Genomic DNA, 19,338 nt, shown 5'->3' with positions numbered 1-19,338 from the left:
ACGGAAGAGTCTACCATACGTGTTTTTCCTTAGGAGCTGTCTACTTTCTTTTTTTTGAGGCAGGGTCTCTAACTGGGACCTGTAGGTTGAATGATTTGGCTAGGCTTGGCAGCCAAGGAGCCCCTAGGATCTGCCTGTCTCCTCCACAGCACCAGGAATATGGGTAGGAGCCCCTATGCCTGTCTGTTGTTTTTTCTTTGGGAGAAGAGGGTTTCTAGGAATCACATACACTCAGTCCCTTTCATGTTTGTGGAACAAGCACTTTCCTTGCCTGCTATTTATTTATGTACTGTGGTGCTGAGGATGGAACCCACATGCTAAGTAAGCACACTGTCACTTAAATATAAACCCAGTTCTTAGTTTTTGAGACAGGATCTTACTACGTAGCCAGCCCCAAACTCACAGCCCTCCTTGTGCCTTCTCAGTCTTGGAATGTAACCATGTGCCACCATATCTAGCTTTTCTTTACCCCCCCCCCCTTGGACATAGGATCTCATGTAGCCCAGGCTAGCCTTAATTTCCTATGTAGCCAAGGACAACATTGAACTCTTGATTCTCCAGCCTCCATTTCTCTAGTCCTAGATCACAGACATGTGTCATCTCGCTTGACTGGACTGAACATTCTCTAAGGTCCTTTCCAGATCTAACAGTTCAGAATTACTATCCCTTTCTGACCTTAACAGGACTATCATCTTTCCCCAGATCTAACCTCTATTGACTGAGGGACTCTGGCCTAGACTCACCAGTCTGCCCATGAGCTTATTCAAGAACATACATGGGGGGAGGAGAGAGGAGAGAGAAGAGAGAGAGGGGGAAGGAGGGAGGGAGGGAAGAAGAGAGAGAGAGAGAGAGAGAGAGAGAGAGAGAGAGAGAGAAAGAAGTATGGGCCAATGGCTGTTTACAGGCCCAGCTGCTACAAGACATGCAGAGCTCCAGCCAAACCTGGGAACTGCGTCCCTCTAGCATAGCACACATCCCTCCCTGGGCCTTCTTCCCTCTCCTGTGCTGAGTCACTACAAAGGGAGTCCCTAATGTCCCCTTGGTACATGGTTCACAGGACTTGCCTGACACCAGAGCTCGAATGTCAGCTGGGTAAAAATGACATACACAAGGAGTGCTCAGTCAGAAGAGTGAGGTAAGGAAATGAAATGGCTAGTTTAGCGCCATCATGTACCAGGTGCTGGCTGAGCTATTCATTACACACATCACTTCAACCAGAGCTGAAGGAGGTCAATCCACCTGCCTAGACAGCATGTGGGAGCAGACTCAGAGGGGGTAAGTCATTTGCCTGAGGACACACAGCTTGTTGTGTATCAACAAATAATCCAGCTTCCAGTGCCCAGGGAGGAAGGAGGCACAATCCAAAAAGGAAAAGCCCAGTTCCTGGCTTCTATCTCTGTCTGTCCTGATCTGCAGTCCGTGGGCTAGCATCTTAGGTTAGAAGGTAACAGAGGAGACAGGGTTCTGCAAGACTGAATTTGGCACTTTAGCACAATGGTGGCTGCACTGTTCCCAATTCCATTTCTGACAGCCTTTACATCCTGGATCCCAAGGGTAAGGAGCAAGATGTCACTCCTCTCAAGTTAGCCCAAAAAGTGTGGAACCTCAGGGATTGCCTTGTAGTTGATCAGGTCATGTTCCTGGCAATGTCCCACCACCTGCCAACCCACTATCCTGGTAGCTGCAGCAGGCCCTGAAACTGAGCACAGCACTCAGGCATTGCTTTTGCTTCCATCCTTGTACATCTATCTGCTGACAGAGACCTGGCATGCACGTGTTTCTTACAGTTGGGAACATACATAAGGAAGTATCTGCAATAGTCAGACAGTGACCATCCCCCGAAGCCCACCTGTCACAAAGCTTGATCCTAGAGTGCCTTCATCTCCCTTTTCTTTCCGTTTCATAACCGAGGAGATGAGTGACCCTGTTCCCCACCTCTCCCCACGGGCTCCCACAATGCTATGCTGTCTCACTGCAGGCCCACGGCAATCACAACTTGCCAGGAGCAGTGTCCGAACCACCAAAACTGTGCAACAATGCAGGCCTGTCCTCCTTAAAGGATGGCTGTGAAGGCACCAATTGTGTCACCAGCCTGTGTGCTTGCAGGCCAAGCAGAGAATCAAGCCCTCTTGTAGAGAAGCAAGCTGGAGGCCATTTCCCTTATCCAGTGTGCCAGAGCTTAACCCACCCAGTGAGCCTCTACCACAGATTCTAGAGAGTTCTGCATCAGACCACACAGGGGCTGGATGGAAAGAGGACTGCTATGTGCTTCACAGCAGCAAAAGTATCCTGAATGGCCATCAAAAGGGCACTGGCTGAGTAAACCAAGGTGTGGTTGATATATGGAATGCTATATAGCAATCAAACCCATGGGGTTCACTGCTTTGTGATGACACAGAAAAATGCCCATGAAATAAAAAGTGCACATTATGTGTGGCGAGAGTATATTTCCAGGGCACATACCCTAAATGCGCACACACACACAAAGAAAAGTTGGAAGGATGCATGCCAAACACTACTGACTGGCTCACAACCCTAGATAAGGCCCTAGCTGAAGGCTGCTGTCTTCTGAAGTCTTCCTTTAATTCTTTGTAGGGGAAATCTAGGCTCTCATGCAATTGGTGGAGAGGGGAGGGAACAATTTTCACCTTAGGCAGGGTTTGTCCATCTCGCCTTTGTTTTCTTTTTGAGACAGGGTCTATGTAGCCCAGTCAGACTTTAGCCTCCACCTCTCAACTACAGTTACCCACAGAGGACAAAGGGGAAAGAGAAAAATCCAGACTACAGGTATGTATCCAAGACCAGGAACAAGCTCAAGAAAGGGCCTTGGGTGTCCACACCCAGCACAATCCCTGTTCTGCCCTGAGAGACAAGTTCAGAGAGCAGGGCCTAACCCAGGGCTAGTCCTCAAGGATTATAGTGGAGCCTAAATCACAGCGTCACATCACAGCCCAAGTCCATGCCTCTGTTACCAGTAGGCCCCAAAGGGTTGAGTTGGCAGCCTAGCTACCAGGCCCACTATCCACACCCACGTTCCTCCCCTCAGCTAGGGCTCAGTGACAAGGGGTGTCACTGAGCCAGGATGGCCTCCACCATCATCTGAGAGGCCAACCTTAAGACAAGAGGGATGGTGTCCAGCGTAGCCTGTCTCTCCGCACCCAAATGCCACAGATGGCTTATGCAACCCTGTAACTCCCCTCTCAGGAGGAAGATGCCAGTTTTTGTGAACTCTCCTTATACCAAATATGAAAAGAGGATTTTAAACTCAAACCTGCTTCTACTGCCTCTCCAGGGCCTGTTGTTTTGTTTTCTGTCTTCCCTATGGGCAATGCTATGTGAACTAAGTAGGAACCACAGAGATGTCTGTAAACCTTAATGTGGAACCCAAACAGGAGTCAGCATGGCCATGAAAGGGCCAGAGAAAGGAAGGCTAAGTCAGGAAGAGACCTTCATCTCAAAGAGCAGCCAGCAGCCCACAAAAGGAGGAAAACGAATGGATACATTGTAAAGATGCCTCAGGGAACACAACACAGCAGTGGAAATGAATGGTGAAGCAGACACAAACTTGGACTCTATTTCATATGCAAGTTGTGTTAGAATGGGATGGCTCAGAACACATCTTACAACATACACTGCAACGTTAGGCATTGGTCAGGATTGCACACATTTGTATTAAAGTCGAAAGAAACTTGAGAGGACTGGAGAGAGGGCTCAGTCATTGAAGTGTGTGCCACACAACATGAAAACCTGTCTTTGAGTCCCAGAACACACGTTTAAAGGGAGGGGGTGGGGGGGGCTAGTGAGATGGCTGCCTATACCCAAAGAACACACACTCACACTACAAGGATACCTGTTCAACTATGTTCATAGCAGCATTATTTAACCTAGATGCCCCTCAACCAAAGAATGGACTGGAAAAATGTAGTAATTTACACAATGGAGTATTACTCAGCAAAAACAAAACAAAACAAACAAAACAATGACATCTTGAATTTTGCAGGCAAATGGATAGAACTAGTAAAAGCCACCCTGAGTGATGTAACCCAGACCCCAAAAGACAAATATAGTGTGTTCTTATGCATAAGTATATATTAGACATAAAGCAAAGGACAACCAGCCTACAGGCCACAACCCCAGAGAACATGGGTAACAAAAAGGACCCTAAGAGAGACATACATGGATCCACCTAGGAAGGGGGAAAAGATAAGACCTCCTGAGTAAATTGGGAGTGTAGGAGGCAGGGGGAAGGTGGAAAGGGAGAGGGGAGGAGGGAAGGGGGTGGGGAAAATGTATAGTTCAATTTAAAAAAATGGCAAAAATATTTTTTTTAAAAAAAGGTGTTTGCTCCCTAAACTGACAACCCAACCTTGCTCTCACCCCCTTGACAGGAGGGAACTGACTCCTTTATAAGTTGTCCTCTGACCTTCACACAGACACACAATAAATTAATGTAGTAATAAACTTAAAAAGCCAGAAGCCAAGCATGATGGCCCACCAGCAATCCCAGCATGAGTGCAAGGCCAGCCTGGGGACACAGTTTGCAGTCCCAAAGCTGAGAAGGTGGACACACAGGTAAATCCCCAGAAGGTACAGGCCAGCCAGTCTAGCCTAATTGGTGAGTCCTAGGCCAGGGGGAGAGAGCCTGTCTCAAAAGACATAGTGGCTGGTGGTTAGCCGAGGCTAGCCAGGTAAAGATCAGGGCTGAGGGACCTATAGCAGGGTAGTTACAGAAGAGGTGAGACCAAGCTGAGACCCCTGACTTACAGGTTCCTCCAACCTACAAAGGCCAACTCTGGCCTCAGTGACTCCTCATCTCCACCCTCACCCACCTGCCAAGGCCGAGGCCTTGGTCTGTTCACCTTTGTGCTCTGCAAAGAAAATGTTCCACAACTCAGGACTCAGGAACAGCCTGGGGACAAGGTCAGTGAGGAAAGGCAGCCCTGCAGGGACAGCCATCATTAAGGAGTCAGCCACTCCTCAGCAGTCACCCTTTCCAGTCACCAGGGTGACTGTCCAGTGCAGGTCATGGAAAGAATAGAGAACTAATTTCCTGCAGCAGCCTGCTGGCTGCCAAGGTCTGCCTGTGGCTGGAGACATAATACCCCTCCTGAGGGCCAAGGTGGACAGGGAGAAGAAGGGGCATGTAGGGGACATCAGCAGGGAGGCACAAGAAGGCCTGGCCCAGCTGGAGCCCACGCGGACCACCCAATGAATGGACAAGTATTCATTTGGAGTATTCATTTCATTTGGATTTCTGAGACAGGGTCTGGCCTCAAACTCGAAACATTAGCCAAGAATGATCTTGAACTTCTGGCTCTCTTGCCACTACCTTCTGAGTGCTGGAATTATAGGTATTCACCAACACACCTGTTTATGCAGGACTGGGAATGGAACCAAAGACTTCACTCACGGTAGGTTTAAGTGCTCAACTAACTGGGCCACATCCTAGGCCCAACATTTGGGACAGAGCAAAGGACAAGTCATTCAGAGAGCACAGAGCACAGGTCAGGAGAAGGCTGGAGGAGAGTTATTCAGAAGCCCAGAAAGTGGGGTCGGTCACTTGCCACCTGTGGCTGAGATTCCAACAGCCTCAGCAATAACCTCAGAGAGATCTCCCACCACGCTGCAGGGTGATATTGCCATCCCTTGGAGCTGGGTGAGGAAGCAAGGGTCTACACCAGGAGCTGTCACAGTGGGGTGGAGACTGTACCAGCCTCACACCAGCACTGGCACCCATCAGCTCTGCTGCAAAGCCCAGCCATCTGAGCATCCAAACGATACTCCCATGCCTGGGATCTTTGGGGGTCTTGCCCAGCCCAGCTGACAACTCCCCAGCTAAGAACAGTCTTACTTCATATCTGCCATGTCCATTCAGACCCTGAAAGGTCCAGGTCTTACTCCACCATCTTTCCAGGGCCTACCCTTAATGTCACCTCCCTCTGGGAGCCCTTCTTAACCAATTAGGTGCCCCCAAATGGTTTCACACTCTAGTTATATCCATGATGGCTAGCCTTATTCACTGTCCACTGGCTTCTGATGCTATCAGGAAGAGCTCCCCACCAGGAGCAGCCCTGAAGGTAAAGCTAGGCCCTTACACACAGGTGTGGGCCCTCACAACAGGTAAGGCCCTCATACCTCCGGGATGGAAGCTCAGAGGAGTATTAGAAAACATACCCTCCATTATCTATCCCAGAACTCATTCTGTAGACCAGGCTGGTCTTGGACTCAAGATATCTGCCCTTCCTCTGCCTCCTGAGTGCAGGGAGCAAAAGCCTGCACCCCCACATCACATACTGCTCACAAAAACTTATTTTAGATCGTGATAAATGAATGAAAAAAAGTAGTAATGTGACAGAAAGTGAAAGGGGGCTATTTTGCATAGGAAGAACAGGGAAGGCCCCCTCCGAGAAGGTGACATTTGAGCTGAGAGTCGGTAGATAAGGAAAAAGCTGCCATGGGAAGGGCTGGGAACTGTGTTCTGGGAGGACTTAGCCTGCGAGCAACCCTAGCACACACAGAGCTGGGAAAGAGCACGTGGCATGGCCTGCCAAATCACAATGGTCACAGAAGGGAGCTGGTAACCAGTGGAGGGAGGCAGACAAACCTCTCAGGGCATCATACTCAAACCAGGTCGGCCTGACCCAGCCAGGACATCCGGGCCAGAGACACAGCAGCACTAGGGGTGAAGGAATGAGTCAGACCCATGGCTTCCTGGGGCCCCACGGGAGCTGCTATGGGCATCCAGGGACAGGCACCCACCCCCCGCTATACTGTACCCACACTCCCAGGACACCCACGTGGAGGGGACAACATGATCATCATATGTAAGTATGCAGACCACTCCCATCTGTTGCTCTCAGAGGGACAAGATTAAATTCATCCACAAAGGACTAGCCCCTAAATATTTTCACAGGACGACAGTCTATGCCAGTGGAAAAAGAACAGGGCCCTTGGGGATGGAGTGTAGCTCAGCTGGTAGAGTGCTTCCCTAGCATGAATGAAGAAGACCTGGGTTCAACCCCTAGCACACCACATAAACCAGGCGTTGTAGTGCATGCCTCTAATCCCAGCACTCAAGTGGATGCAGAAGGATCAGAAGTTCAAGGTCATCCTCTGCTACAAGTGAACTCAAGGCTAGCCTGGGCTATGAAGACCCTGGTGTGAAATATAACAGAGTTTAGAGCTGTTGAGATGGCTCAGTAAGTAAAGATGTCAGCCACCAAGCCCAACAACCTGAGTTCAAGCCCTGAAACCCACATGAGAGAAGGAAACAGCAAACTCCACACGGGCATGGGCACCCTGGCATGCCCTCACCTCCACACAAGCACAAACACATGTAAAACTAAAAACCAACAACAACAGAAGGTCGAGCTGAAAACTGATGACTATGAAACCTGAAAACCACTATAAGGATGGTCAGAAAGAATAAACGAGAGCCAGACATGATGGAACATCTCTGTAATCCCAGCAGGCAGAAGCAGGGGGACCAGGAGTTCAAGATCATCTTTAGCTACAAGAGCTCAAGGTCAGCCTAGACTATATGACTCTATCTGAGGAAGAAAGAAAGAAAGAAAGAAAGAAAGAAAGAAAGAAAGAAAGAAAGAAAGGAAAGAAAGGTTTTAAAATCTCAAATGTAGAGTTACTAGAATTATCAATATGGGTTAATTTCACAGGCCATTTGCTAGAGACAAAGGGATACTGAGCCTACTTAGTGACACTCTCCTAGTGTCAAGGACCAAAAAACCATTCTGAGAGTCCCTTGAATGTCCACTCATGATTCTGAATTCCCCTCTACCACACCCCTCATTGTTGATAGCATGAGTAATAGCTGATCAAATCCCACTTTGACTGACTGTGAAATCAAAATGATGCATCAGGAATCCACACATTTCCCACAGTGTCATTCAGCAAGGGGGTGGGGACGGCTACTGCTGAGACTTTTGCTTCATCCCTGAAAGTCCCTCCCTCCCTTTTACCAAAACAGTTCCTCACTGACAGCACCAAATTCCCACCCACTGCTGGGCAGTGAATACAAGCACAGCAAACCACTTCCATACACATGATCTCACACAGAGGTCCAGAAACTTCCCACAGGACAAAATGCAAAGCAAAGCATAAAATCCCTCCCAAATCATTCTCAGAGACTCACTGTTATCTACCCAGCACCTGTGTACACAAAGCCTCCTAAGCTGTGCAAAGCAAGCTCAGTAAGGATAGAGCTAGGGGCTTTGCAGCCAAACATTTGGGTTGGAATCCCAACTTTGCAATTACTAGTTTTGAGATTACAATCTATAAATTAGCCCCGAGTGGTGATGCAAGCCTTTAACCCCAGCACTGGAGAGGCAGAAGCAGGCAGACCTCTGGAGTTCAAAACCAGTCTGGTCTACAAATCGAGTTCCAGGACAACCAAGGCTACACAAAGACACCCTGTCTCAAAAAAACCATTAAGTAAGAAAAATACAATCTGCAAGTTGCCCGTGTTCCTCATTGGTGAGGTGAAGATATAAATTAATTTCAAGGAGAATGGTTGGCTAGATAACAAGTAAAATGCTGGCCACCGAGCCTGAGCACCCGAGTTCAAACCCAGGCAGGAACTCACAAGGTTTGGAAGGAGAAAAATAACTCAGGCAAGTTGTTCGTCCACTACCTTACATGCAAACAAATAAATGATTTAAAAAAAAAAAAAGGTAACAGTCATGCCTAGAATGAATGTCACAGGTGAATGAGTTTCACACTAAAAGTTTAGATCTACAATTGGCTGCATGCCTTTTAACCTCTCACTCCAGAATAAAGCAGGAGAGTCTCTGAGTTTGAGGTCAACCTGTTCTACATAGCTAATTCCAGACCAGACAGTGAGCCCTGGTCTCAAAACAAACAAGAAAAGCCTATCTGGAAATTGATCGATATGCGTGGCTATGATGATAATTTTCGTCATTATGATGTCTGCACAATTCTACCCAAACTTTGTTCTCTGGGGGTCCACAGGCCAGTCCCAGGCGAGCTCCGCAGGCAGCGCGCATGCGCGCCCGGCTGGCTCTGCCGGCCGGGAGTCTCCGAAGCCTGACGACGGAGACGCCGACACCTCACGACGCTGGGACTCCCACCATTAGCCCTCACGCCCCGCGCAGGCCCCGGTCTCCTCCAGCCTGCCCATCCCCACAACGGCCCCGCTCACCCTAGGACGAGAACTTCGGGGCACCGGGCCAGACTCAGCTGCCCTAAGCTCCGGCCGGTACCAGGAAATGCCGGGGCCACGCCACGCCCCTGGGAAAGTCCCCGGAGACCGACGGGCTGTCCATCCAATGGCGCCGCGCGCTGGGCGCCGGGGGTGGGGCCTGCGATGTAAACAGCCGCAGCGACTCCACTGGGTGGAGCAGTTCAGGGCTCAAATGTAGGGGATCTCAGGGCACTGAGCCGACCTCCCAGGTACAATCCGGTCCCGCTGGAGGGTTATAAGCATCTGCTGCGAAGCAAGAACCGGGGTCTGTTCTAGTTCTCAGCTACAGGACCTGCCCTCTCGACACTTGAAAGCTGAGGCAGAAGGATCCTGAGTTCAAGCCCAGCCTCAGGGTGGGTGGGTGGGTGGGTGTGTGTAAAAGGCAACTGAGAAATACACCTGACGTTGATCTCTGGGCCCCATATACATGAACATACACGATTCTGAAAGGTAGAAAGCCTTGACCTTGGAATAAAGGACAACCCTTTAAAAATGAAGGACAATATGCTTTTGAGGAAGAAGATTGAAACATTCTCTGTCACTGGAATTGTTGAAAACATTCACAGGTCTTCATCTTCTGGACTGGGGATGAGGATCTAGGGGGTTAGTTCATACATGCCCTCATTTTACATGAAAAGAGTTCTATCAACAGAGACTGTGAACAGGCACCTACTTAAATGTATAGCTTCTCCAAGGACCCTCCTTCCAGGCTTTGTGTGACCTGTGTCCCAGTTACCTCTAAGGAGTTAGCAGGTTTTCAAAACAATTCCCATTTCTTTCTTTTTTCTTTTTGGTTTTTCGAGGCAGGGTTTCTCTGTATTGTTTTGGAGCCTGTCCTGGAACTAGCTCTGTAGATCAGGCTGGTCTCGATCTCAGCTGGTCTCAATCTTACAGAGATCTGCCTGCCTCTGCCTCCTGAGTGCTGAGATTAAAGGTGTGTGCCACTGCCACCCGGCACAATTCCCATCTCTTATGGAAAGAAGCATGCATGTTCCTAGACTCTGAAAGGAAAAAGACCAGGCATCCTAAGAGAGGTTGTACCATCACCCTGCAGGGAGAACTGGGTGGTCCTTTGTTCCATGTATTAGTTCCCCAAAGATCTGTCTGGGTCTCTCTGCCTCTTTCCCCCATGCTTCCGAATTTACCTCTTCCTGGAATGTTCACTTCTTAAATCTTGTCCCATCTCTTCATTCCTGCCACTATCTACCACTGAGATTTCCTTTAAAATGAAGTCTCCACTGATTTCCATTCTGATTGCATACTTTTTCCACTGTTTTGATGAGATTTTTGACCTCAGAAGGTTGAATGGTTTCATTCTTACAAATGTCCATGATTCCTAGGTAGCCTTTAATCCCAGCACTTGGGATTTGAGACCAGCCTGGTCTACAGGGTGAGTTCAAGGCCAGACACAGCTATCCAGTAAGACCATGTCTCAAAACAAACAAACAAAAAGCTCTACTATTATCACCACCCATAAAATACCCACGGACCAATGAGATGGATCAGAGTTAGGTAAAGGTGCTTGCTGACTAGTCTGAGGACCTGACTTCAATCCCTGGGCCCCACGATGTGGAAGGGGTTTGAAAGCTGACTCCTACAAGTGGATGATTCTCTTGAGGTAGGTGGGTAGGGTCTCACCATGTAGTCCCAAACTGGTCTAGATCTCTTCATCCTCCCGCCTGAGCTTCAAGTGAGATAACTTTGCACAACCACACCCAGAACTTTCTTATCAGTTCCACTCATCCACTCAAGGTCATTGCTTCTTATCCCGTCTTGTAAGTCTTAGGTTTCACTCCAGAGCACTGCACCATCAGAGCCACTTTGAAACTCAGCATTGCTCAGGACCTCACACAATGACACAACCAAAACCAGAACCCAGGGCCTTGGTTTTCCGGGTCCTGTTTGCTTTCTATCCACAGTGCTATGTTGTCTCCACAGTGTCAAAATGGATCTTTCTCTTCCCTTCCCTGGCCTCAAACTTGCAAGGAAGGTTGGTCCCTTGAACTCCTGATTTTCCTGCCTCCACTTCCCATGTTCTGGGATTGCAGACATGCACCACCACTGCAGGAGATATAACACAGGACTTCCAGCATGCTAGGCAAGCTACCAAGTGTCACCCCCACACCTTTCTCACTTTCTTACAGAAGCACAGGCTCCAACTCAGCCTCTTACTACCCAGTGGTCTCTAAAGCCCAGGTTTAGAGGATGATTGTACCTCCCTTCAGGTGTTTGTAGGGATGAATACAATAAAATCACAGGCTCAGCATACACTAGCATCTGAGAAATGATGGTGATGCCCAGATGTGGGTTACATGCATTGATGGATGTTAAACCTAGTAATGAGGGTTTCTTTGGTTCCATCCCCCTAGACATGGGACATGGAGCTGGCAGAAGGCAGATGCCCTTAGCCTGGCATCCTCTGCCACCCCTTAGCCTGGAAGGGAGTTTCCAAGTTGGGAGGTGAATGACTCAGGCAGGTGGCAACCTCTTACTCTTCTAGAGTGTCAACAAGCACCCTCAAAAAGCCCCACCTGGGAGGAGAACCACACTGCCTGTGTTTTGTTTTGCTTTGTGTTGAAAAAAGACAGAGTCCCATCCTTTCTGCCACTCCCTCCTCTAAGAGGGAGGCTCCAAAGTAGCCAAGTGCACACTCAAAAAAACACACCTTGAAAAGACTATGTACAATCAAATAGCAGAGGCAGGAAGTGGGGGCTGTGGTATAAAAGCATTAAAAGATAACTTGAAAAAGGGGGCTGGGGAAATGGCTAGGGAGCAAGAACCCTTGCTGCACAAGCATGGTTACAAAGCCAGGTGTGGCTCTGCGTATGCCTAAAACCCTATTGCTGCTGGGGTAGGAGGTGGAGACAGGATTGCTTTGGCTTAGCTCACTATTGGCCTAGCTCCACATTTGTAAGAGACCCTTCGTCAAGGGAACAAGAAACACAGTGATAAAGCAGGGTACATGATGTCCTCTTTTGGCCTTGATGCATGTGTGTACTCTGTCCCCCACACAAGCATACAACACACACACACACACACACACACACACACACACACACAGAGAGAGAGAGAGAGAGAGAGAGAGAGAGAGAGAGAGAGAGAGAAGGTGGAAGTGCATGATAGGCATGCACTTTTACACAATTCATCTCTCATGCAGTCTGTGAAAATCAGGTAGATGGATGCTCACTGATGTTCATCCACAACATCATGCGCCCAGGCCAGGCTCTGAAGTATATCTCACCAGCTATCGGGACACAGAATGCCAGCCTCAAAATGATCTTTAGAAATTATCAAACCCCCAGACTAGAGAGATGGCTCAGCCGTTAAAGGCTAGGCTCACAACCAAAAACATAAGAAATTACCAAACTCCCAATCCTATTCAAAATAAGTGATGATATTTGCAATGAAATACTAACAAGAGGGAAAAGACACCACCATCCTTTGTGGGTGGAGCTGCACTGAGGGCCAGAGCAAGGCTAGTACTTGCAGCATATAGGCTATGTATGGATGTTTTTGTTTTTTGTTTGTTTGTTTGTTTTTCCAGACAGGGTTTTTTTTTTTTTTTTTTTTTTTTTTTGTATTGCTTTGGAGCCTGTCCTGGAACTTGCTCTGTAGACCAGGCTGGACTCACAGAGATGCACCTGCCTCTGCCTCTGCCTCCCAAGTTCCCTGAGTTTGAGCACCTGCTTTTTTGCTACGCACTCCAGCTGATGGGAAGCACAATTGCTTGCCTGTGTGTTTGTGTATGTGTGTGAACCTCGGTGTGTTGAATATGTATGCATATTTGTGTGTGGTTGAGGGTGTGTGTATGTGCTGAGCACAGGTAGGTGGAGGCCAGAGGTCAACCTAGATCAACCCTCCACCTTGTATTTTGAGACAAGGTCTCTTACTGGGACCTGTGACTGGCCAGTAGCCCTGGGACCTACGAAGCTGGGATTGCAAGTGTACATCTATACCCAGCTTTTTCTACATGGGGTCTGGAGATTGAACTCAAGTCCTCCACATTACTTATCGAGCTGTCCCTTGCCCCTTCTTTACTTCTTTTGAAACAGGGTATCATGTAGCCCAGGTTATGAGGAAGACATTATGTTTCTGGTTTTTATGACTTCAGATCCTGGGTTCTGGGGTCCATCACCACATCTCATTTCTACTCTCCAGGATCCAAGTGGGGCTTTATGTGTGGTAGACAAGCCCTCTGCCTTCTGAGCTGAGCTTCTTTCCCAAACTGGAAGCAGAATTTTGAATCAAACAAGCATGGGACTTATTCTGTTAGAATGAGAGACTTGACATTTGGCAGGGGGCGGATGGGAAGGAGAGACTGGGGCAGGAGTAATTAAGCAGTCCTGGATTCCTTCCTGGATCCTTAGCCTGAGGCGACCTTGGAATACAAAACCCTTCAGTGGATTCTAGGTACTTTCTGCTCTTGGGTGTGTGCTTATCAAAAAGAAAGATTTGGGTGATAGTTAATTGAGATAAGGAGTGTCAAACATGTGACACTGACTAAAATGGGACTAGAGGGTGCTGGTGGTGATTGCTGAGAAGTGATGCGGGTGAGGAGTCCTCGCCAACCACGCACTAGAGCCTGGATTCAGCTGCCAGTGCCACAGAGAACCGAATGTGATGGCACACATTTGAGACACCCCCCACATTCAAGAGTGGAGACAAAAGGATCAGAGACTCAAGTTCCTCCTGAGCTCCATAGAGAATTTTGTGCTAGCCTGGGATACATGAGACTCAACCTGAAAGAAAGAGAGCAGGCAGGAGGGAGGGAAAGAGGAGAGCAAAGATGGCATGTCAGCTAGAAGTAGTGCAGAATGCTCCAATCTCCAGCTCTATAGAGGTAGGAGGAGCAAAAATCAAGGCCAGCGTGGTCTATATGAGACTCTAACTCAAAACAGCAACAATAACAAGTCCCCCACCCCCTGCCAATCACACACAACCAAAAACTGTCACTAAATGAACTGTGTCTGTAGTCCCAGCTCTCCTCAGCGTAAAGTGTTTTTAAACTCTGTCTGCCTTCACAGACTATGAAGGCTACATTTTTTACATTTATTTAATGTGTGTGTGCGTGTGCACCTGTGCATGCACACATTCCGCAGCACATGTGTGGAGGTCAGAGGACAGTTTGTAGGAGTTCTTTCTTTCCTACTATGTGAGTTACTGGAATTAAACTCAGGTTGTCAAACTTTACATCAAGTACTAAACCATCTTTCCAGCCCTCATCATCTCAAGGTGAATAAAACCATTGACATTCACAACTTGCCCTGTTCCCACGATGTCTGCCATACAGTAATTAAGGTGTGGGTTCTGGAGTCTGGGCTTTGATTTCCAGCCCTGCCACTCATGGCCTGCACCCTAGTTTTCTGAGTAAGGCTATGAAGACAGTGTCAGTTTGTGGCACACACATAGAAGTGACCCTAGTGACAGGAAGCATGGTTACTATGGTGTGGGACAGCAGGGAAAGCGAGGGATCCCAGGCCCACAGCTGGGGATCTTTGACTGGGTCTCACCCAGAACTCTCTGAGGGGCAGGCCTCTGGCAGTGGCTGCTGGCTTTTTCTCCAGCCCTTTCCTTTCTCTTTCTCCTTCCCAGCTCCTTCCCCTGTGCTCCTAACCTTCCTGTTATCCTCTGGTTTCTAGGGCACCACTAGAAGAGAAGAAAGGACAGTGACACCAGGGAAATTCCCAGCTCGTCACATACTGGCCCTGCCAGGCCCCTCCCACAGTCTCTAGGAGTCCTGGGTCTCTCCTCCAGCTCTCTCCCTCCCTCTGGCCCTCCTAACTTCAGGTCAGGGTAGCAAACTGGCTTGAGACTGGGATCCCAGCTTGCCACTTGTCATCTTCCTGGAAGTGGAAAGAACTCAGCCCCTAGGAGAGGCAGACCCACAGACCAGAACATTTCCCAATCCTGGGAAGCCCTACCAGGCCCTGAGAGCTGCTCTCCAATCTACCCCCACCTTCTCATGTCTTCTAGAACCTCTCCACATTCCTCCCTCATTCTGCAGCCCAGAGGCCACTGTCAAAGGTCTGACACAGCCTCTGACCCTTTCCCTCCTTAGCCAGGGACTTCCCTGGGCTGGGCCTCTGACCAGTTTTGGAAAAACTGGACTGTTTGTGATCAAAGAAGTCAGTCACCACCATCTGCCAACCCTTGGCCCACTCCCAGGGCCTCACGTTCTCGGTGAAAGGTTTGCCCTCAGAAGAAGCCAGAGGGTCTGAGAGCAAAGAAGTCTTGAGGCAGGAGAGGGGTCTCCCTACTCCAGTGTCGAGGAGGGGCTCAATCACCGTTGTGTCCCCCAGGGGGCCAGATGGAGTCCACCTGCCCTCCTTGTTTAGGTTTAGACTTCCAAATTTCCCAGCTCATCCCACACCCCACATCCTCAAAATTCACATTCCGACAGAGACACCCAGACCATCCACAAACACTCCAGTGGGCCAACATGTACCTGCTTCCGTGAACTTCACACAGCCATAAACACATCTTCTTACGCAAAGAAAACACACATGAGAGGAAAAAAAGTTATGCCCCCGCACCCCAGAGAGAGAAATAGTACAGATAGAAGTCTCTATTTTCTGCCCTTTGGAAAAGTTAGAGGAATTTTGGAGAGATTGGTTGAGGAGGTAGAACAAGCATAAGGAACCAGAGACAGAGGGCAAAGGAGGCTGAACAAAGAGCAGAGGCCCAGAATTCAAGACCCTGGGTGAGGTGGGCCCACCAAAGTAGGCTGGGGAGCAAAGAATCCCAGCTAGCAGAGAAGGGAAGGCCAGGCAGCTATTGACACACAGCTGGGAAAGTCTGGTGGCCTCTGCATCACCATGTGGTAAGTCCTGTCATCTCTGCTATCACACCTACCCCTAACCCAGGTCACTCACCTGAGGAATCGAGAGGCAATCTGAGGATGTGCACAGTGTGTTCGGCCATGCGTCCCTGTGTCCCTGTGAAGGCTGTTGGGCTTTCTGAGCTTCTGCAGGAAGGAGGGCTGGGCGGAGCTGACTCTGAGGCAGGAGGGGAATTCCCCCATGATGGAGAAGCCAGCCACCAGGCAGCCCCACAAGGCCCAGCTGAGGCCCTGTCCTGCCCTCTGGCAGAGCAGAGGACCCTTTGCCAGTCTCCACCTGTTGCTCCCCAGGCTGCCTGTCACTCACTATAGATTCCAGGAAGGGGAGGGGGCTCTGGAGAAGAGCTGAGAGTCTGGTGGTTCCTGAGCTGGGTCAGGAATAAGGCAAGAGCAGGTATAAGGGCCACCTGGCCTGCCCTGCTGGGTTCTCCTGGAGATTTTTGTTTCCTCCTTTGTCCAAAGTGGGGGATTCCAGCTCTCATGCCTTGATGAAATCACCAGAGGTCCAGCTCATATCCTCCTGGTTTGTTCCTGCCTCATCTGTTCCCGTATAGGACTCTCTGTGAGTCTTCGAAGAAGGAAAGCTTTCTCCTTCCTTCCCGAATGCTGGGTCTCATTTGGATGTCAAGTAACACCTGATGACCCACTGGGAACCTGCCAGCTGCAGTCTGAGAGAGCCACCCCATCCTGAGCCTTGTGTGCTGGTGAATCTCTTAGCTTCACTGGATTTCCAAGTCCTTAGGAGAGACAACCCTGGGTGTACCTGTGAAGCCCTTTCCAGAGAGGTTTCCCTGACGAGGGAAGGCCCAGCCTGAATGTGGACAGCTGTCCCAGAGACTAGGGTTCCAGACTGTATAAAAAAGGAGAAACAGGAGAAAGTCAGTCAAGCACAATTTCCCACTTTCTCTGCTTCCCAGATCCAGTAGAAGAGAGCAAACAGCCAAATGCACCCCAGAGCCACTTCCTTAGCATAGTGGGCTGTGTCCCCTCAAACTGGGAGCCAAAGCAAACCCCTTCTCAAGATGCAGCTTGTTAGTATTTTGTCACAACATCAAGTAAAGTGGCTAACACACTCATTCACCTGTAACCCACCCAGCCCCACCTCACCCAACCTCACAAAGCAGAAAAATGAGTCCTGCACTGTCTGATTTTTGCTACTCTACAGAAGCCAAAAGATGATTTGAAGCCATACCTTATAAACCACTCATTATATACATAGAATCTCTGCCATTCAGTACCTGCCCCAAATATGCTGAGAGGGGATAGGAGGGTGAAAGAGACTTTTTCTTTTTCCTTCCCCCCTTCCTCCTTCCTCCCCCCCCCTTGAGGCTGGGTTTCTCTGTGTAACAGTCCTGACTGTCCTGGAACTCTCTTTGTAGACCAGGCTAGTCTCAAACTCACAGAGATCCACCTGCCTCTGCTTCCTGAGCACAGGGATTAAAGGCATGCGCCACCGCCACCCAGCGCTGGGAACCATTCCTAGTTCTGGTATGACAGTAACTGAGGACACAGGAATAGACAAATCCAATCAAATCTCTGTCCCTCAACCCCCCCCCCCCCCCCCCGCCCAAAGCTCATAGATACTAGGGCTATCCTGTCCAATTGAGTGACCATTATCCATATCAAATTTAAGTTAAATAAACTTAAATAAAAGCAATAATTTAGGAGCTGAGGAGACAGTTCAGGGGGTAAAGCGCTTACTGCCCAAGTGTGGTGACTTGCCTTTGAGCCCCAGGACCTGAATGAAAAGCCTGGTGTGTTGCACACGCAATCCCAGTAGGCAGACAGGAGGTTAGCAAGTCTAGCTAAACTGGTGTACCTAAGGCCAGTGAGAGAAAAATCTATCTCAAAAAGCAAGATGGATGGCATCTGAGGAACAACACTTGAGGTTAGCTGCTGGGTTCCATACACACGTGTACCCCCACATGCCCTACACACACACACACACACACACACACACACACACACACAGAGAGAGAGAGAGAGAGAGAGAGAGAGAGAGAGAGAGAGAGAGACTCAGTTCCTCAGTTGTATAGTCAGGATGACAGCGGTTCCTACATGGGACCTGAGGTTACGGTGTGCACTACTCTGCCCTCCTCTACATGTGACTTTTGAGCCCTTGAAGAGTGGCCAGGGCCATGAGGAAGGGGTTGTACTAGACTAGGAGTCAGGAAGCCCCAAACTTAACTCACTCAGAAACCATATTTTTCCTGTCTGGCCTCAGTTCCTGGCTATCATGTGATAGCGATACTGCAAGTCTGTCTATCACCTCCATCTTCAGAGAGGGTGGCTGTGGCATATGATCAAATAGTTACAACGAAAGGTGGGAAACGTGTTTTGGCAGGAAAAAAAAATGAAGGTAGCTGTAGGTACCAGGACAAATGTTTAGATGAGATTTGGGGGCCTGGGAATTCTTCCTGCAGGAAGCAACTTCTCTGCTGAGACCTAGAAGTATCGAAGCAAGAGCACAAGGAAGGGTGTTCACCACAAAGGGAATAAAATGTGCAAAAGAGTCCATGCAAAGTACTGGCAATTGCTCACCCCAAATGTGGAGTTTGAAGAAGGGGAACTGGTATAGGGGCCACACAAAAGCCATGTGAAAGGCTGGTCCCAGAGAGGGTGATCTGGGACAGAGCTTTAGGAATTCACTCCTCTACTGCTTCTGTGCTCTTGAGGTTGGGGCTGCACAGGGAACAATGGAGGAGTCTCTTGGACCATTGCATCACTTTGCAGTAGGAAGTGAAGGCCAGACAGGGGAAGTGACTTCTCCCTGAGTAAGTTGGGGCCTTCCTGATTCCTAATCCAGTGCTCTACCCCACACCATATTTTCTTCCTCATGGCACTGGCCACTTGTCAAGAGCTCTGTAGTCACTTGTCTAAAGCAGGATGATGCACATCTTTAATCCCAACACCAGGGAGGCTAAAGCAGGAATAAGTTGGAGGCCAACCTGGCTACATAGTAAGAGTCTGTCTCAAAAAATAAACATGGGGCTGGAGAGAAGGCTCAGTGGTTAAGGGTGTCCACTGCTCTTGTAGAAGACCAGGGTTCAGTTCCCAGTATCCATGTTGGGGGCAGCGCTCATAACTGCCTGTAACTCCAGTCCCAGGGGGATTCAATAGCTCTGGCCTCCAAAGACACATTCAAACATGTGTGTGTGGAAATATATACATACATGTACATGCAAACACACACACTTAAAAATGAAGTAAAATCTCAAAAAAAAAAAAAATCAAGCAACAACAACCACAAAAATCCCCTCTAAGCAACAACAAGAAGTTTCAT

At 49.0% G+C, this 19,338-nt stretch overlaps 1 protein-coding gene across 5 annotated transcripts in view; it reads right to left on the bottom strand.

Moving 5' to 3' along the window:
• Positions 1–16,238, bottom strand: part of Tnip1 (TNFAIP3 interacting protein 1) — a 51,118-nt gene extending 34,880 nt beyond the window's left edge. For 3 of the 5 annotated variants that reach the window (XM_051180655.1, XM_051180658.1, XM_051180659.1), the window contains exon 1: positions 9,176–9,333. Coding sequence is in view for 1 of the 5 variants with exons in the window: in XM_051180660.1 (XP_051036617.1) it covers positions 16,090–16,138 (49 nt within the window). In the remaining 4 variants the exon portion in view is untranslated. Of the gene's footprint in view, positions 1–9,175; positions 9,334–16,089 lie in introns of those variants that run through there. The other 2 variants (XM_051180657.1, XM_051180660.1) reach the window with 2 other exon arrangements.
• Between the last annotated feature and the right edge of the window lie 3,100 nt (positions 16,239–19,338).

The sequence above is a fragment of the Phodopus roborovskii genome, unplaced genomic scaffold (genome assembly GCF_943737965.1).
Source record: "Phodopus roborovskii unplaced genomic scaffold, PHOROB, whole genome shotgun sequence".
NCBI classification, from domain to species: domain Eukaryota; kingdom Metazoa; phylum Chordata; class Mammalia; order Rodentia; family Cricetidae; genus Phodopus; species Phodopus roborovskii.
Note: the sequence above shows the minus strand (reverse complement) of the source record. Positions and strands in the feature narration are given on the sequence as shown.